A 20965-nucleotide genomic window follows, 5' to 3' on the forward strand; every position below is an offset into this window, starting at 1 on the left:
ACTACATTCAATATTAATATATTGCCCTATATTGATAATAAAAGACAAACCACAAACAAAGATATCTGCAACACATAAAACTGACAAAGGATTAGTATCCAGAATCTATCAAGAATCTGTATGACCAAGAAAGTTATATGGCACTAAGTTACATGTCATATGTCTTAAGTTGTACGCCATTTCATATCTGTCAGATTGGCAAACGTTAGTAAGTCAGAGGGGAGGCTGTGCACTGGTAGGACCCCTCACGCCCTACGACGGGAGAGCACTTAGCCTTGCCACAAGGAGGAAGACGGGTTATGTGACCAGCCCCTCCAGTGGGGATCTATCTATCAACCGACCAATGTACGGATCATTTTAAAAACAAAAATGCAATATTAAGTATATGTGCTGTGTGATAAAACCTGCTTTTTAAAACCCTAATACGTACATGATCAGGAACACTTACTCAGTTTTTAAGAACCCTTTAACGCAACTTTTAAAGGCTATCTGTACTTCGCCATCACATGGAAGCAGCATAATGTATAACCACTCCCTACCGCTGGCCATTTAGATTGTTTCAAATTTCTTGCTAGTATATATAAACATGTGATACTCTTGTAGGTAAATCTTTGTATCCGTCTCTGATTATTTAAGATAAATTTCTCACAGTGGTTTAAACGGTAAGCATGTCTGACGTGGGTTTTTGCCAAGTTGCCCTCCAGGAAATATTACTAATTGATACAGCAGCATAAGTATATTCCCCGCCCCCCCCACCTTCCCGACCCTGGCTAAAAACGTAAACTTTGCCAGATTCAGCAGTGAATTTTTCATTTGTATTGATGTAAACAATATGAGGCTGAATACTTTTTGCTCATTATTCACTTAGTTTCTACATGGTTTACTTGCTTAATCCTCTACTTAAGTGTTTACATTTTCTGATGACACATAAGAGCTTCTTAATATAATATATTCAGGATATTAATCCTGTCTCTGCCAGGTACGTTGAACTTTATCACTTACCTTTTACTTTTGTTTTTGTTGGTTTGGCTCAAATTTTTACCTCTTTATACAGTCAAAGCAATCTTTTCCTTTATTGTTCCTTCTCTGATACAGAGTTCTTAATGTCTCCATTTAAAAGATTAACTCATCTCCCCTTTGGGCCCCTACGACAAAAATCCCTCATCTAAACGAAAGCAATAGCACCTTCCTAACAGGCTCTTTGTGAACATTGAGATAACTTATATTAATGCGCTTTACAAATAGTAAAGTAACATATAAATGTTGATTATTAGCGGCTCTCAATACATGGCAGTTATTAACACCACACGATGCCCGTGGGTCCACAGAGTTTATAGTTAACTATATACAGGTCACCCGAGCAGATGTACTTGGAGATGAAAAAGTCTGAAAGATCAGATGAACTGTAGGAGACAGGCACCATGATGCAGACGTGCCTTTCACATCGCTCGGCAGGTTCAGGAATACAGAACAGTCATGAGAAAGGCCCCGATGATGAGGCTCTTACCTTACTCTTCCCCCTCGTCCAGCTCGGTTTCTTTGTGCACCACAACCCTCGTGACCGACATGTCGGGGTGCTGCTCCCTGGCTTCCCTGATGGCCTGGGCCAGCGCCTGCGGGGTCAGGAGAGAGCACTGTGAGTAGAGGAAGAGGCTCTTTCTCGGGATGGCTGTACACGAGCATAGCCATCACCTGGGATCCATCCCTCCTCCTGCCAAGACAGTTTCACTGCTGTATTTGAGGAAGCAAGAGATTTGAAATGGGCTCCTTTTTCATTTTAGAGAATGCATCTCATTTCCCCAGGTTTCCCATTTCTCCAGTCCACTGCCAAATAATGATACACGTAGGAGAAACACGCTGGCTCTGAATCCCACTCAGCCTGGCATGCACTGTGAGACGCGGAGAAAACAGATCTTCTCTGACCTTAGGACTCTCATCTGCAACCTGAGACTTATGCTAAGATTATAAAGATAATGTTAAGGTTCGATGTATGGACTGAAAGAATGATGTGAAGCCTCCAGGGTGGTGTATGCCCTCCACACTCGAATGATACCTGAAATTACCCAGTTGCCTCAGAACTCATGGTGCAAGAAATCTCTGGCATTCCTATACACTAATGATGAAAAATCTGAAAGAGAAATTAAGGAAACACTCCCATTTACCATTGCAACCAAAAGAATAAAATACCTAGGAATAAACCTACCTAAGGAGACAAAAGACCTGTATGCAGAAAACTATAAGACACTCATGAAAGAAATTAAAGATGATACAAACAGATGGAGAGATATACCATGTTCTCAGATTGGAAGAATCAACATTGTGAAAATGACTACACTACCCAAAGCAATCTACAGATTCAATGCAATCCCTATCAAACAACCACTGGCATTTTTCACAGAACTAGAAAAAATTTTTTCACAATTTGTATGGAAACACAAAAGACCCCGAATAGCCAAAGCAATCTTGAGAAAGAAAAATGGAGCTGGAGGAATCAGGCTCCCAGACTTCAGACTATACTACAAAGCTACAGTAATCAAGACAGTATGGTACTGGCACAAAAACAGAAATATAGATCAATGGAACAGGATAGAAAGCCCAGAGATAAACCCACGCACATATGGTCACCTGATTTTTGGTAAAGGAGGCAAGAATATACAATGGAGAAAAGACAGCCTCTTCAATAAGTGGTGCTGGGAAAACTGGACAGCTACATCTAACAGAATGAAATTAGAACACTCCCTAACACCATACACAAAAATAAACTCAAAATGGATTAAAGACCTAAATGTAAGGCCAGACACTACCAAACTCTTCGAGGAAAACATAGGTAGAACACTCTATGACATAAATCACAGCAAGATCCTTTTTTGACCCACCTCCTAGAGTAATGGAAATAAAAACAAAAATAAACAAATGGGATCTAATGAAACTTAAAAGCTTTTGCACAGCAAAGGAAACCATAAACAAGATGAAAAGAAAACCCTCAGAATGGGAGAAAATATTTGCAGACGAAGCAACTGACAAAGGATTTATCTCCAAAATTTACAAGCAGCTCACGCAGCTCAGTATCAACAAAACAAAAACCCAGTCCAAAAATGGGCAGAAGACCTAAACAGACATTTCTCCAAAGAAGATATACAGATTGCTAACAAACACATGAAAGAATGCTCAACATCATTAATCATTAGAGAAATACAAATCAAAACTACAATGATACAATGAGGTATCACCTCACACCAGTCAGAATGGCCATCATCAAAAAATCTACAAACAATAAGTGCTGGAGAGGGTGTGGAGAAAAGGGAACCCTCTTGCACTGTTGATGGGAATGTAAATTGATACAGCCACTATGGAGAACCGTATGGAGGTTCCTTAAAACACTAAAAATAGAACTACCACACAACCAGCAATTCCACTACTGGGCATATACCCTGAGAAAACCATAATTCAAAAAGACTCATGTACCACAATGTTCATTGCAGCTCTATTTACAACAGCCAGGACATGGAAGCAACCTAAGTGTCCATCCATAGATGAATGGATAAAGAAGACGTGGCACATATATACAATGGAATATTACTCAGCCATGAAAAGAAACGAAATTGAGTTATTTGTAGTGAGGTGGATGGACCTAGAGTCTGTCATCCAGAGTGAAGCAAGTCAGAAAGAGAAAAACAAATACCCTATGCTAACACATATATATATATATGTGGAATCTAAAAAAAAAAAAAGAAAAAAAATGGTCATGAAGAACCTAGGGGCAGGACGGGAATAAAGATGCAGACCTACTAGAGAATGGACTTGAGGACACAGGGAGGGGAAGGGTAAGCTGGGACAAAGTGAGAGAGTGGCATGGACATATATACATTACCAAATGTAAAATCGATAGCTAGTGGGAAGCAGCCGCACAGCACAGGGAGATCAGCTCGGTGCTTTGTAACCACCTAGAGGGGTGGAATAGGATGGGTGGGAGGGAGACGCAAGAGGGAAAAGATATGGGGATATATGTATAGCTGATTCACTTTGTTATAAAGCAGAAACTAACACACCACTGTAAAGCAATTATACTCCAATAAAGATGTTAAAAAAAATAAAATTAAAAAAAAAAACAAACTCACAGTGCAAGACCAGGCTCTGCTCATCTTTGCCCTCTTAGGCTCTCAGTAATTGCTTGAGGAATGTTGCAGGAAAAATATCTATTAGCTTCTAGGACATAGAACAATTAAAACCACAAGCAACAATGACAACAAACAATCAGTAAAGCTAAAGAAAAGAGAGAGACTAATCTTTTAGATAATAAAATACAGCTCCCTATTTTACAGGTGGAAACAGTGAAGGCAAAAAGGTTAATGGGTCTTCCTCAGGACCATCCTGCCAGGGGGCTACAGGGCAGGAGAGGGCTGCCCCTCCACTGATTCATGGGTGTTTCCCTGGATGAGGCTGTGAGAAAGCAGACAAGATTTCTCTGAGTTTGATCAGAAAGTAAACTGTACACAAGGATTATGGCAAAGTGGAAAGATCCTGTTTTTCAGAGGGAAAGATGTTTAAAGAGGTCTCGGGGGAAAAAGTAAAAGAAAACTGCACGGAACAACACTCAAAATCTCGGAAAGAACTTGAAAACAAAAAAGAAATCCTACTAGGAGAGAGACTGCTGTATCTCATAAGGAAAACATACATTTGAAAAAAGCAGCACAATTTTCCTGCTGCGTTGTCACCTGCCTTTGGGGACAACTGCATTTCTTGTTTGCAATATCATTTCCGTCAGCTGGAAGGTTACTGAGCAAAACCCTGAGCCGCATTCCACAAAGAAAGATAAAACTACCCCCCAGAATTATTTTTACGCCAAAGACTTCTCACTCAGAAGCTTGGAAGACACTTGAGGGTGCTTACATTTCCACTGGGGAACAAACTCTGGCAACCTACCTGTGTTGGGACAAGAGAGGATCAGACAGGGGACCAGGCTTCCACTTAAGCATCAGCACAACTGCTTGCCACGTGGGGAGAGCAGGCAGCCCAGTGGGCAGGAGCAGAGTGGGGACCTCGTCTCAGAGCAGGACAGCAAGTGCTGCCGTGTACTAACTGCAGTGTGAGTGGGGAAGGCGACCAAGTACATCAGGGAGGCTCTAAGTCTGCGTTCAGAGGCAAGAGGGAGATTGGAACAATCAACACGGTCTAGTCCCTGCTGGTTTCTGGAATCCAATTTGAGAAAGGACAGCTCTGATGGGAGCCAACGTGGCTACAGAACAACGTCTCAGCTACTTTGAATTTATGTTCATTACAAAGACCTGCCTACATTAAACCCTGCACCTGTCAAAGAAGAAACATACATGATACCCAAGGGAAGGTAGCAGGCGTGAAACATGCTTTAGTTAGCAGAAAAGTAGGGAAAATGGAAAACTGCTATTATCATCTTCAAACATATTTGAAGTCAGTTTCCCCTTAGTTCCTTTCCTTCCATAATATCGGTACACGTAATTAAATACCGTAAAATGTTAACTTACTGCGGCAACAGTAAAGACTGTGAGAAAACTATCACATCGCACGGCCAAATTGAGAAGTTATTTTATTAGAAAGAAATACACTTTTCCGTGTTGTTTATGCCTCCCGGGTACGGAGCTGAGAGCCACAACTAGCACCGGGTGTAGAACCTGCAAAGCCTCTTTTATTTGCCAGCACAAAAGAGATTCCTTCTTTTCCTATCCTGCTCAGATGAAGGGTTTCCTTCCACTATTAAAATTCTTTTAATGTAGGCAAGGAACTGAAAAGATGTCAATGACATTAAAGTCACTGCATGATCAACATCAGTTTGTGGCAGGGAACTAATTTCCCTCCTTTACTTTTAAATAGCTCCACCATCTCATTTACAGGCTTTAAGGGGAAAGCGAACTCATCGTGAGCTCCTGGTGACAAGCATACCAGAAGCCACAATTACATTTACTCAAAAACGTTTATGACATCTTATAAATAAACATGAAAAAGGTAAATATCTGTTCTCTTCATTTGGATATCTAACCTCAGTTTTGGGTTTTTTTTTTAATCGTAGTTGACTTACAATGTTGTGTTAGTTTCAGGTGTACAGCAAAATGATTCAGTTATACATATATTCTTTTTCAGATTCTTTACCCTTATAGGTTATTACAAGATATTGACTATAGTTCCCTGTGCTATACAGTAGGTCCTTGTTGTTTATCTATTTTATACATAGTGGTGTGTGCACTTGTTAATCCCAAACTCCCAATTTATCCCTCCCCCCCGCCCCCTCGCCCCACTTCAGTTTTAAAATGGGCTGAAGGTGTGCGTCCTCACAGCAACAGCTAAAGCTGCAGCGTCATGATTTTCTTCTAATGGGAGAGTTAGGAATTTTGTTATTTTGTGTTATTTTGGAACTTACGTTTCAGACTGTGTTTTTAATATCTGCCGTTCAGAAGCATTACTATCTAGATTTGAGTTTTCAGGAAAAACGGGACGAAAGAATACACATAAAATAAAGCCTGCAAGTAACCCCTCAAGGGAAAAAGTGGCATTTGAAACCCTAAAAGGGCCTTGTTTGGTGGAGACAGAGGGCAGACGAAACAAAGGCTGGGAGAGGACCCCGATTTTCACCTTCTACCAGGCCAAAGAATGTGGGTTCCTACCCAGCACACTGTAGAAATTCAATAAATGCTGAGCGAGAGTCCCAGAGGGAAAAAGAGTAAGAATACGGTTTGCTCCAACTTAAGGTCAGAGCAACTCAAAACTGCCCCAGTGAAGAGAAGTAGAATAAATCCTCTGTATGCGAAACCAGACGCTTGGTTTCCACACAGGTAATTCATTTTCTAGTGGTGAACAGACACATGTATAGTCATCTACTAGGAAGCTCTATTACTAAGTCAAAATTCAGAGTCACGCAACCTTTTAACCTATAATAACTGTCAAGGAATTTTTAAAAATACATTATGAGGGCTTCCCTTGTGGCACAGTGGTTGAGAGTCCGCCTGCCAACGCAGGGGACATGGGTTCGTGCCCCGGTTCAGGAAGATCCCACGTGCCGCGGAGTGGCTGGGCCCGTGAGCCATGGCCGCTGAGCCTGCGCGTCCAGAGCCTGTGCTCCGCAACGGAAGAGGCCACAACAGTGAGGGGCCCGCGTACCGCAAAAAAAAAAAAAAAAATTATGAAATATGTAAGTAAAATTATATATACAGGAGTTTTAAAAAACAGTAATTTTCTTTTTAGGCATGGAAGAAAATCTATTCCTGTTTGGCCTTTCTTACAGCAAGCCTTTCTTAAACGAGAAATTTTGTTCTCTAAAATTTCTGTGTTCAAAGCTGGGTGACTATCATTTGTTCCTACTCCCCAGCTGAGGACAACTGAACATTTGGTCAACTGAACATTTCCATTTCTTCAAATTATTGTAAAAGGAAAAGAGCTTGGTCTCCTTTAGAGCTGAGTTAAAATCACTCAGAAAATAACAAAACAAAAAATTCTCATCATCACTTGGGACTGCAGTCTAAAATTAAAGCTACTCTCCAAGTCTCCAGCGGTTCCATTCGTCACCTGTTCAGCTTAACAGTAGAATGGAAGTACAATATTTAAAAAATCTTTTCTGAATACACATAAACTTTCACTTTGTAAGAGACCTTATACTACCTTTTCTTATCCTTCAATAATAGTAATAACTAGGAGAAAACATCTAGAAGTGAATAGCCCAACTTTTCTAATGCTATAAAAAAATACTTGATAAGTTCCTGAAAGCAGGCATAAGTCAAACTTAGTGGCTTTCCTTATTTTTTTGGAAGCCAGTGTCGTTTAACTGCCATTTATTCGTCAGTAACTGATGACTTGCCTTTAAACCAGGCCCACGTGAATGCCTGACGGTTGCCAAAAATCCTCTTGATTATCGTGAGCCAAAGGTGCATGTACAGCTAGTGTGAAATGAAAAACCACCCACATTTTGTGCTAATTCAGTGCTAGGAAGGCTGAAAGGACAGGTTGTGTCTAGACTGTGAAGGGTCTTTATGCCAAGCTTAGGAGGTGCATTCATCTAGGAAGGAGGTACTGAGAGAAGCAGTTTGATACAGGGACGTGACATGATGACAGAAACTTAGAAAATAAACGCGGCCAGTTTCAGAACCAGAAGCTCAAGTCTTTACCTGGTCGTGATCAATATCTGCATCTCCCGTGATCACGATGCGCTTTTCAATTCTTGTTTCAGATATTCCACCTTTTACAGTCTAAAGGTCATAAAGAAACAGAAGGGAGGGAGGATTAGCAATCACTAAAACATGTTTACACATAATCAGAGAAAACAGAGATGGCGCACACCCAGACCTTCCGATCATCCTTAAGCAATTCACACTGGGTGGGGAAGACTGATGTTCTAGAAATTTCTTTTATTTTTAAGCTCCATAGAGAAACCGATCGTTCAAAGTGTAGCATCATCTGTAAGCACTCCTAAACTGAAAGCAACCTTAAAAACTATCTTATCAAGATTCAGGTGAGATTAAGATACAACAGATGCCATTTAATCCAAACAACTCCACTGGAACATTCCGTTACAGTTTCCTGAGTTTCTTCACTTCCAATTGGCCAATTTTTGAAAAGAAGCGAGCAAAGGAGAAGTAGTTGTTTGTTTTATGTAGAGTTTATAAGGAATGCTAATAATTTAGGCATCTAGTTTAGGTTTGGGAAATTGACTGGCATCATACAGATCCAATTGGTGATTTTCTTCATTTGGTTTAGTGCAATAATAAAAAAAGAAAAGAAGACTTGGACTTGGTTTAAGATAGGTAAGATGTGTGAGGGCGATATAAAGATTTTCATCCAGTGTTTGATTTGATTCTGCACGTGGCTGTGACATGGACACGGAATGTGGCTGAACAAAGGCTGTGAGGAGACCCGGGGGTAGGAGCTCCTGGGTGAACTGCCCACAGAGTTACAGAGTTACTGGCTTGGAGCGAGGTGACAGAAGCCTGGGGCATGATAGAGGCTGAGAGATCTTATGCCTGTGACACTCTAAACAATGAGCAAATACCAGTCCTGAGAAAGTGCACACTCAACCTCTACAACACTGATAAATTTACACACGGTCACAGGTATCGCACTTCACCGTAAGAAACAAGGCTGATCGCTAAGATCATTAGGTCTTAATAACTTGATATGCTTTAAAATGAACACCAATACCATCTTGCACTTATGGGACATTTTTTAATTCACAAAATTTTTTTTGTTGTTGAAATGTGGCGTGAGGAGGGCACAAGGGATACATTTGAGACCTTCAAGCACTAACCAAACGTGAGAAGCAGAAGCAAAAAGGAACGACTGGAAAATAATGCTGGGTTAGAAAGGTGATGACCATGTCACGCACTGGAATCACGTGGAGGGCTTCCTAAACACTCCTGGGGTTTCAGAAGATCCAGAGTGGGGTCACAGTATTCACACTGCGAACAAGTCCCTGGGTGAGACTGCCGCTGACAGTGCAGAGACCACACTTTGAGGATCGCTGGTCATCAGGTGTTAAACATTTAGAGAGTGATCTGGAGAAATGCTCCAAATCGACACACTAGTATCTTAAATCAATGGGGGAAATGTATATGATTTGAACAACTCGGTGAAAATTTTCAATGGCAGTCTTCACTTCCTTGCTTCAGTCAGGAGAGCTGACTTGTACTTACCAAAGCTAGGCTTCCAATTTTATTAGGTTCCCTCTGCTCCTACAGCTGTCTTAAGTATAGCTATTTAGAACGTATTTTTACCCCCTTGTACTTTACAAATTTGCAATTTGGATTTGGTTTAAATACAAATGTCAGTAGAGCCCAGTTTCTTGCACACTTTAAATCTAGGCATTTTTATTCCACTGGCACTGTGCGTAGTAATTGGAAGTGTGAATAGGAACAAAGAAACCATTCAGAAAAGATTTTGTTGGCAGTGTACATTCCCCTGGATTGCTTTACCTTGGTGATGTGTGTGGTTGTCGTCGTCGACACAGACTCGGATGTGACGGTCTGTGCAGTCAGTAACGTGCCCGAGTCACCACCAGCCCCACCATCAATCTTTGAAGAGTTGGGGGGAAAACACAAAGCAAAGCTTAACTTCCGTTACGTTGTCAGAGAAGACCCCTCCCCACTGAACATGCAGCTTTTAAGACCTAAGGAGTCCGCAGAAGACGCTAGCTGCCTATCCTCTGCATGTCTGTAGTGGTGATTTACTGATCAGAGATTGGCTGGCATTTATAAACAGAGTCTGGTCAAGGGCTAAATGCACATGGAGAAGCCAACCCTGGGTGGAGAGAGAAAAAACAAAGAATGGACGTAGAAGGTGGGACTGAGATCTACAGGGGAGTCGTGAGAAAATCTGGCTGAGGGCCATTTACAGAAGCTAGAAGAAGAAAGCAGAGAACCGAGCAGAGAAGTTTCCACAGTGACCAGAAGTGCTGAGTTTGTTGTTTTTTTAAGCGCAGGTGGGTAAAAATAAACGTTTTCTCAGATTACTAAGCAACAGAACCTGACCAGGATAGACTAAGCTTAAGCGATTTGGTTAATTGCTTATCTCTAGATTTTTTTTTTTAATGACATGGTTCCTGTTAATAGTTTGTGCGTATACACGGCTACATGTATTTCAATACGTATGCACACGTGTGCGCACATGTGCACACACTCTCTATATAAGTGTGTATATATATAGCTTATATATAAATCTTATACTATGTCTATATAGGGTTTAACTTCTTTACTTTGATACTAGAAGGTTCTAGAGTTTACCAAGGGAAATAATGAAGCACATTGATAGGCTAGGAGTTTATGCTAAGATCATCAAACACATTTATCTCCAGTTTCCTGACACTGACAGGAAATAACTGGAAAGTGCAGAGTCTTTCTTACTGTAAGTTAGGAGGAGATCTCTCGAACTTGGGTCACGCATCTCTACTTCTTTACAAGGGCACTTACCACAACAGAAACACGTGAGTACACGCTCTCCTACCACACCTGTTCATAAGAAACCTATTTGTGCTTATGTGGGATCTACGCACATTTACGGAGAGCATATCTAAAATGATTTCAAGGAATGTTTCACACATAAACGCATTACACCTTTAAAAAATATTTCGAGAGGACAGTAATCTGCCATCCTCCACCACGGTACAATCCTACTAGAACACTAAATTTCTCAGTGGAGAAAAGAGTTGTCCCAGTTTCTAAACGGTTCCATTTCGAAATGATGACTACTTTCCCCTTTTTTGTTACCCTTAAGGTTAAATATCATATTTCAAATCTTTACAGAATCAATGTGTGAATACCTAAAATCAAACACACGAATCTGATCATTATTTAGACGCACAGTATCACATTTACATAAGAATGGCGACATATGTTTTTCAGAAAATAATCCCACATGAGGAGAAGAACAGGTGTGTGTGCATTGTGCGTGTACCTGTCAACAAGAGTGAGTTGAATGGCTCTGTCTTCGTGGAGTTGGAGGAGGGGATAAAAGCCTAAATTAAATCCTACGAATCCATAAATTAAATCAGATCCAACAAACTTTGTAAGATGATCTGTTTCCCAAGTGTACATAAACACTCCTGGATACATCAAGCCAGAGATGGCTCATAAGAATAATAAGAACAACATTGGTACTGCCTGTCCTAAAAAATCACATGTATGCTTCCCCCCATAATCAATGGGTCACCAATTTTATTGTAGCAAGTTACGTTGCTGAAGTAGTTATAAAATGGAGATATAAAAAGCTACGTCAAAGTCAGAAACATAAACTAGGAGAAGACAGAACGAAAACAGAAAGACTAAGTAAAAAAGAACTCAAACAGTCCAAGTCTAGAGACTTTGTACCTGTGGAGACTCATATGTGATGGTTTTGGTCTCAGTTTGGACAATAGGGACTTCCTTGGTGGAGATTTCTGTCCTTTGTGAGGCATCAGAAATTGTTACCATCTCTGTTTTTACCACTGGTGGCTGAAGTGAAAAGGAAGGGAAACATAAATTCTAGAGGTAATAAAATAAAAGTGCTTAATGGAGGCTTCAAAAATAACTGTAAGAAATATATCCAAACACACACTCATGAACAAAAGAAAAGAGTAAAAGGAAATCATCTAAAACAAAAGAAAAACACTTTCCTTCAAATATCATATATATGTGTATAGATATATATAAAGAATAAGCTAGTATAATGGCTCCCTAAATCGTGGCGGGCTTCAGATTATGATGGTCCCAAATTACTTACGTGTCAAGCCTGGCGTACAGTGATATGGAAACTTTAGCTTTAAGCAAGTAATGATAAAATTGAAAAGAAAACAAAACAGAATGAGCGATGAGAAGTGACCTGCCTCAATTTTTATTACAGTTTAAAGAAGCATATAGTTTGTGTGAAGGCTGTAAGGTTTGCGTGTGTGCCTTTAATTGGCACACTTGGTCAGTAGGCTAAGATTTGCTCTTTTCCCAAAAGGCCTTTTCTGCCCTACTGACAAGGAGATCCCATTTTCAGAAAGAATACCTTCATGCAGGATTGTTTTCAGTTATACCTGTCTAAATCTTGCAGTGTTTCTTCTGTATTACATAAGTTAAAACGTTATATACCTATAGAGTCACTCCACCATTGTTGCATTAATGCTCTGAACCATTTAAAACATTCAAGGAGATGCCTGTTAACATTGCCTGGTAACATTGCCTGTTAACACTGCAGTCTGCTGAGCGTGTATCTTTAATACACCATCAGACTATACTCCTACCAAAGCACTACAGTGCTTTCCTTGAGAGAAAATTCCCAAGTGTAATTATTTAAAGAGGAATAACCTGTATATTAAATGCAGAAAATAATAGTTCAAGGCATTCAAAGACTTTCAAAATGTCTTCTCTGAAGTGAAATCGGAAGTTTAAAAGTAACATAAATCCAGTTAATTATTATTTCAAGACAAAGTCACTTCAAGATTTTCTACCCCATGAAAGAGAGCAAATATGGATAATCCCTCTACTGTCGGCACTGAATTTTAATCAAGGAACACTCACATGGAAGTAAATCCTCCCTCAGCATAACTTTGACTCCCAAATCAGAGACACTGCACCTAGTGACCAAGACTTAAGCTAAGAGGAGTATGGAAAGTTCTCTTTCTTGAAGAGAAAAAGGAAAAGACCCATACCCAATGGAGACGACTCACAAAACACATGATCAAACTTGCAAATAATCCAGAATTGATGAGAGGACAGAACGAGAAGAGAAGGGTATCCTGTTAGCTTCTCGCTGCCCAGAAGGAAAGCTACGTCTCCTGACCAGACCGTACAATCCCTGGCATCTGAAACCTGAAATGCCACGGGTATTCAAGAAATAATGTTTTCATCAGGCTAGATGCTGAATTCAGAGCATCGTGGTAATCGGAGCCCGCTGCCATTCTGAAAATCTTAAACTGGAGAGAGAGTGAGCCAGAAAGTCAAACCCAGTCGTGACACCAGCAACACACACACACTGCCCGTTTTTCAACAATACATACACAATTTTCTAATGCACAAAAAGGCATTGAGTATGAGGAGACAGTGCAACTGAAGATAAACCATCAAAAACATCCAAAAACATGCAAAGAAAAACTTCAACGTGAAATGAGAAGGGAAAAAATGACACGGCTGCTGTCGGAAAGTTTATCGGGTGATCCAGTTGTGGTAAAGACGCCAGAAACCGTGACCCGAGAGGGCAGAAAATCGACAGAGCAGGGCCTTCCCCCTTCCTCCCGTGAGAGATCAAAATCAGAATCCTGTCGGAAAAGCTGAAGGAGACCTGGGAGGACAGGAGAAGAGAGGCAGGTGTGGCTCCGCCTGAGAGACAGCTCTAGCGTTGAGCTCCCGCTTGGGTCTCCCATTTACCTCTGAACAACAGATAATCTGTGGCAAAACATCAATGTCAACGGGAGCCACGTCTCCGTTAACTTTCTGTTGCTCGTCCTCCGCTTCTTCGCTCACGTCTTGCTTAACAGCGCCTTCGTTTACACTCTTCTCGGCAGGGATCTGGGGGCCCGCTCCCTTTTCCTGGGTCACTGTTTCTACTGTGCCGACACTGGCACCTGCTTGCGTGACCGCGCTGGCTGCTGGCACCGGGTCCTGCCTCTCTACTACCTTGGCTGCTGGGCCGGGTGCCTCGTCCACCTCTTCTTCATACTCTCCCTGCTCCTCCCTGATGGCGCCCTCAGGCGCTCGGCGGTGGGGCCGGTACTCCCCCACGTCCTCCGCCTCCTCCTCGCTCTCGCTGCTGCTCTCAGAAGACAGGGGGGTGGGGTCTTTCTGCGTCCCCGGCTCCACCTTCCGCATCTCCCCAGGACCATGCCCAGGGGACGGCTCTTTACCGTTCATCTCTGCCGGGGTTACTCTTTCGTCTTTCCCAACCTCTGCCTGCTTCTTCTCCTCCACTATATTCAGAGTCTCAAGTGAACTCTGCACAGAAACAAAAATGGATGAGGGGGAAACAAAAATAGATGAATAAATCAAAACGACGGCAAGCAAAATTAACCGATGGCAGGTTCATGTCATGGAGGAAAGCAAAGATGATGATGATGATGGTGGACTGAAAGGGAAGCGGGTGAAAACGTGAGCGGGATTGGACACGTCGGGCAATGGTGTTAACATGGAAAAGGGGAGAACCTTAACAGCATCACTGGCTCCGGCGCAAGGCCCTTCCGACTCAGGAGCGCATTTCTGCGGAACAAAAAGCAACCGAGGACACAGAATCAATAAAGGTTTACCTCGACACCCACCAAAACAAACATCCGACACCGCAAAGACAGAACAGCAAGAATCAACAGCTACAAAAACCTTTGCCCGAGGTCACATGAAGGACAATCCAGACAAATGCAAGAAGCTTAGGGAAGGAAACAAAAACACAAAAACTGCTAGCATCGTCCCAAAGAGACGAAATGGTTTTATTATACTTATATCTATAAGCTCCTTCTTGTTGAAAAGGTAGGGGGAAAAAATGGAATTATACCAGAGCTTACTCATTATTTTAAAGTTTAAATGTTAAGACTTTTAAAATCTATTCGACAGTTTGATTTTAATCAGACCAAAAAAAAAAAAAAAAATCCTGGCCTGAACCCCTAATTCCTAAATGAATATAGTACTAATAAGATGATGCCTTTGTTTTTTGCTGGCTTGTTTAAAAATCAGCTTTAATTGGCAAAATTATAATTGTCTCAGACAGTTATTAACATAAAAATGTTGTCATTTCAGAAATGGTTATTAACATCCCAAACTGTGCGACAGATTAGCAAAAGGGATATTATAAATTAGGATGGATGTCAGTTATGGCTCCAAGTGTGTTCTCTTAGAATTTAGCTCCTCCATTTGAAAACTGAAATGGACCCAGTTTATCATTTGAGATGCACATTGCTAGCCTCTGCAGGCATCTACTTTGGGGGGACTAGATTTACTCCAGTTAAGTACAGGACCTAAATGTTCAATAAATGCCTGAAGACGAAATACATTAGTAAATAACTTCCTATGCTATAGTATTGATAATCAGGGTAGAAACTTTCTTACAAAGGAGTCTGCTTTTAAAGATTAAAATTTTCCTTATTTTTTTTTAAAAGGCTACTTTACATAAAGCCTAGCCAACTTTTTGACATTCGGGTAGCACTAATGCCTTGTGCTCTAACTTTAAAAATTCAGCTAGAGATAGTAGCCCTACTTATTCAAGAAAGTATCTCGATGCTGAATGAAGAGCACTGCACCCCTGAACCCTCTGGGCAGAAACAGGCCTTGCTGTGAAGTTGCCAAGACACTAACTGGGCTGGAGCTGTTTCCTATAACGGATAACACGACCTCATGTTTATGTGCTCCAGCAACATGGACAACCATGAGCAAAAGGTCCTGAAAGGGCACCTATCAACATATACTCATACACTGTGTTTGATCTGCCCTGTTATTCTTTTTTTTTTTTTTTTTTTTTTGCAGTATGCGGGCCTCTCACTGCTGTGGCCTCTCCCACTGCGGAGCACAGGCTCCAGACGCGCAGGCTTAGCGGCCATGGCTCACGGGCCCAGCCGCTCCGCGACATGTGAGATCTTCCCGGACCGGGGCACGAACCTGTGTCCCCTGCATCGGCAGGCGGACTCTCAACCATTGTGCCACCAGGGAAGCCCCATGATCTGCCCTGTTATTCTTAAAGGCATGGTAAGGGCATGTTTTCATTGCTCAAAATTAATACCATGTAAATCACGTTACTGACAGGCCAAGAGAGCCATCCTTCCAAGTTTATTGAAAGCCCAGAGGTTTCAGATGTTAAACTGAAAATCTCTAAATCTATTTTGGTAAATGGATAACATTTAACTGTACCTACTTATAAACTTCTTTATAAATAAAGATATCCAGTGATCAGAACATTTCTAAAGGAGACATTTCATTATCATTATTTTTATTACTTAACCTCAAATGGCCAGATGGGTTCTGCCCAAGTTCAGGGAATCACTTAGGGGTCATTCCAAAAAAATGAAAATAATTATTTCATTGAGTATGGCAAGCACTTCAAATTTTCCATATAAGCAGGATTTTAAAAATAATAAACCATCAGAAGATGTTTAAAAGACATTTAGGCTTTGAAAACTTTTCTGCAAAAAATACTTAGCTTCTACTTGGTTGAAGGTTTCCCTCCACATAACAACTCAGACTCTGGGCCTTAGTGGTTTAAATGATTCTCTGAATTTAGGCAGATTGGGGTGGAGGGAAAGGAAGCAAGAGAAACATCCAATCAGTATCTTTTCCTCGAGTCCAAATTCTGTCATTATTTCTTGAATGTTTCTCCCAGGAAGAGTTAATTGCACCAGTGAAAGAACTGGAGGAAGGGGTTCCTTAATACTCAAAAAATAAAAATCACTCTTATACGTGGCTTTTAAAAACAGGGGAAACAAAGTAAAATGCACCTCAGGCAACTGTGAGAAGGGCGAGGAAGAAAGCTTTTCAGAAGGCGCACTAGAGTTCACAACAGTGCCCTCTGCTGTCCAAGTGGTGGCTGAGGTGAAGGAGGCTTTCACGCTATCAGAAAAGCCCTTTTCACTAAACAAAATTGATGTTATCTCCTCTTCTAGGCTCTAGAGAGGTCAGAAAAGGAAGAGCAAAGAGTTAACAATAAGTCAGAACAGACAGCAGTGATCTATTGAAAGGAAAGGTTACGCAAGGAAGAATCACAGAGCAGCATAAACTGAAAGAAAGGCAAGGATTCTAAAAGATTCTGCAGCAGGCGTCTGTGGCCACTGGCCTGAATGACAGCTTTCCACCCTGCTTGAGAATCGTTGATAGCTCTAACCTACAGAAACAAGCTAAAACTCTTTAGTGTCTCACTGAAACTTTATCACAAGCTGAGCATGACCAACCCACTCATCCGTCAAACGCTGCTCTGTATATTCTCGAGGGAGCTTCTCGGCGCGGGCCTTTCTGCATAGAACAGCCTCTTCGGTGGCCCCTGCACTTGCTACACTTGTTTCTGTGTTAGAGCTTGGGTGTCCCTAACCCCTTGCCTCCAATGCCCTTCCCCAGGCACTCTGGGCCTTACCAATCTTGTCATCTCTGAGGTCCACTTAATATTCCACGTTTTGTGTATGGCCTTCACTAACCACTTCAGCTCCTACGACCTCTCCCCTGCCCCATACCACTCTGTCTGCACGGAAAGCGCTTTGACGGTAACCCACTGAAATTCCCTCAGACATGCTAAATATGCCATGGAATGAAGAAACAGTATCTTTTTTTTTTTTTTTCAACAAGAAACAGGTAAAGAAAAAAAAACTCTAAACAGGAAGACAAACTCAGAGGGGGAAACTCTGAGCAATGTGAAAATCATCTATCCCTGAAAGGCTATTAAGGCGAATTTAATCTTCCTATTTCTGGCCCTTAAATGACAGTCCTTAATCTGCCTGAGGGCACAACAGGTAAGCTGGGGACTATCCCAGGTACCTAGAATGCCAATGGTTAAGAGTCACCATGAAGCTCCCCCTCACGTCAGATGTGTGCCAGAATACTTCCTAATAAAACCCACTGCTCAGAGATCTTAAAGATAGATAAATGAATGAATAACTGAATGGCATTCTGGGATGCCCCTTGGGACAGTGCACTAACTGGGGTGAAGGGAAGGTACGACCAGATGAGGAAGGCGAGGTGCGTAAGCACAGTACTCAGGAGAGAAAATAAGCTTCTGGACAATTTCAGCTTAATTACAATCTCCAATAATTACATCATCCCTAGGGTCTGGTGGGTGGAGATGGTGTCCTAGCCGGTCAGAGATCACTGGAGAGTTAAAATAAGTGCCATGCATCTAATTATTCAATAAAATATCTCCAAAATTACCTTAAAAGTCCAGTGTATGTAATCTCTACTAGACTCAGGAGTTTCTATATAAAATATAAACTCATATTTTATACAAGTTCAAGTGTGTCATAATTCTCACAATACATAAGAGGATATACAATAGTTATTTGCCTATTAAAGACTAAATGATTTGGTTTCCAATTTTCTGCTCTACTCTCAAAATTATTCATAATGTACTGAAACCATTTTGAAAGTTTGATGTATTGATTTCTAAACAAGAAACTATTACTGTTCTTTTTTTTAATCTATAAAACACATATTACAGACATTTGGAAAACTTGGTCAAATTATACTCTTATGCATAATTTTTTATTTTACATTTTTTTAAGGACTGCAATTTAAAGATAATCAGGACACCCTGAAAAATCAAGTAGCAAAATGAAGATGTAACAAAGACAGAAATTTAAAAGATATTCTGTTAAAAGTCAAAACACTCCAGCAGACTTAACTTTCAACTAATAGCAATGATGTGTTATTTGGCACAGGGCGGATACAGTGTAGGTGGTCAAAAAATGTTTGTTGGGTGAATGGATGATTGCAGTTACAACAGTCCATATGTGTGTTAAGTACATACGTACGTATTTTCCTGCATGTGCTGGAGAGGAAAAGAATAAGAAAAAAGCAGTAACTTCAAGCGTAGATAAACTGTTTAGGAGCTTAACAGTGGATAAATTCCAGATTTAAATTTCACATAACATCATTTTAATGTTAACTTCTACAATAACGAATGGATGGTTTTCATTGTACATGGTTTATATTGTACACTCCCCTAAACGATGACATCCAGAAAAAATGATCATTTTAAACACTGTCACCAAAATCCCAAAGTTTCCTACTGCAAGGACATCACTTTAAATTGATCAAATGATGTCATCTGACTCGCTTCTAGGAGGACAGATTTTCAAAACTATGTAATATTTCAAAGCATATGATATTAAAGTCATCATTTTACACGCAGAGTCTGATTGGCTTTGGATTTCAAGCTAACCTTTAAAGTATATAAAGATGTCACTTGGTTTAGCTTTATGACGTTATGTTTCTCATTTGCAGTGTTCCAGAAATATTTCATCTCAACCAGATCTCAGATTCTCTTAGCGCAAGGCTTCATCTTCCACTTAATCTGCCTCCCCCACCATCCCACTGTATGTTCTGATGAGTAATACTCTCTACCAACTAACAAAATCAGACTTGGTGGAAGGGAAACACTTCCTCCTTATTCCAATCTGTGCTCTCGTTCCCATCCCCTATAATCCGTTCCTCAACCAGCACCAGAGGGGTCTTTGTCATAGACGTGGGATTATAGCACTACTCAGCTTAAAGCTCTCCAATAGTTTCCCATCACTCCTATAATGTAACTCCAAATTGTTAATATGTTCTTGAAGATCCTGCCAAGATCTGGAGTCTGACCTCTATGACTTTTCTCAGACCTTGTCATTTGGCCTTTCAGTCCTTTAAATTAATTCCTGTCTTGGGGCTGCATCTGCTCTTCCTTACACATGGAAAAAACTTCACACGTCCACCTCCTTCTCATCACTAAGGCCTCAACTCAAATGCTATCTCTTCCCAAGCCTTCCCAATCACCTTCTAACTCGACAAGTATTTCATCTCCTTAACACTTCTTAGCGCTCCAAATTTTCTAGTTACTAATTTGCATGTCTGCTATCTCCTCCACTAGACTCTAAGCATTCTAGTCCCAACAAACAATAAGCTGACCAGCTGGCTAAGCAAAATCACTAGAAATAGAATAACAATGTAAAAGCAACGGAAAGCTAACTTCCCTAGTAATGCCAGATATTTCATATACGCAGGAGCACAGAGAGATCCGAGGGGCTGCTTGCATACACCAAAATCTTTTAGCCCGTTGAAAATCTCAAAAAATAAAAATTCAAAAGGTTTCCAAATGCAATTAGTAGAACAGTAACCTAAATCACACGTAATTCTTTACTCTAACACCACCACAGTGTGCGTGGTACAAACAGTGCATTTTCGTGTGAAATCATGGTTTCCCAACTGCCAGCCACATCCATCAAAATAAGGGGCCATTTATCACCTATATCGGTTGAGATGTCTGCATTTCAAATTGTGGATTCTCAAATAAAGTACTTTTGCAATATGGTGCTTCTCATCTAATGATCCTATGTTTCTATTTTACTTTTTAAGCACTCAAAAGTTTATTTTAAAAAATTTAGGTTGATACACAAGGAAAAAGGAGTATCTTATGGCTGTGGACAGAAATAAAGGAAGAGGGGAAAAAGCAAGAGTAGATCCAAGGATGCAAGGTGAACACCTTGTCTGCCTCCTGGGCTGATTTCTCTTCAACTGTCCATGCGGCCGCCATCTGATGCTTCTCCGTCATGGATAAAATATCCTTGAAAAGATGGTCTCCTTTGCTCTATTGTTTTAAACAGTAGACATGATCAACAAATAAGACAAGTACAATTACATCTATAGCAACACAGACATAAAACGACTGTGTGGGTCAGCGGAACAAACCAGATGAAGCGGCACATAAAGAGAGGACACAATCCCAGCACGTCATCAGACACTGTTTCCCCAGAAAAGACAACGCTCTAGAGTTGATTCTGAAATACGGACATTAATATCTTCAGAAAAGCTGAAAATAAGAATTAAAGTTGTATACAACT

The 20965-nt window shown here is 40.8% G+C and overlaps 1 protein-coding gene across 12 annotated transcripts in view; it reads right to left on the bottom strand.

The window, feature by feature from the left end:
* The window catches only part of EPB41L2 (erythrocyte membrane protein band 4.1 like 2), a 214776-nt gene that overhangs the window by 14070 nt on the left and 179741 nt on the right, over positions 1 to 20965 (bottom strand). For 8 of the 12 annotated variants that reach the window (XM_082668532.1, XM_082668537.1, XM_082668527.1 and 5 more), the window contains 7 exons: positions 20608 to 20712; positions 14610 to 14663; positions 13839 to 14402; positions 11820 to 11942; positions 9930 to 10028; positions 8130 to 8210; positions 1508 to 1613 (listed from right to left, as the gene is read on the bottom strand). In XM_082668532.1, the coding sequence (XP_082524658.1) occupies positions 1509 to 1613; positions 8130 to 8210; positions 9930 to 10028; positions 11820 to 11942; positions 13839 to 14402; positions 14610 to 14663; positions 20608 to 20712 (1131 nt within the window). In that variant the 3' untranslated portion in view covers position 1508. Of the gene's footprint in view, positions 1 to 1507; positions 1614 to 8129; positions 8211 to 9929; positions 10029 to 11819; positions 11943 to 13838; positions 14403 to 14609; positions 14664 to 16882; positions 17051 to 20607; positions 20713 to 20965 lie in introns of all 12 variants that reach the window. The other 4 variants (XM_082668529.1, XM_082668528.1, XM_082668538.1 and 1 more) reach the window with 2 other exon arrangements.

Source organism: Grampus griseus, assembly GCF_964374135.1.
Source record: "Grampus griseus genome assembly, chromosome: 13".
In the NCBI taxonomy this organism is placed as follows: Eukaryota; Metazoa; Chordata; class Mammalia; order Artiodactyla; family Delphinidae; genus Grampus; species Grampus griseus.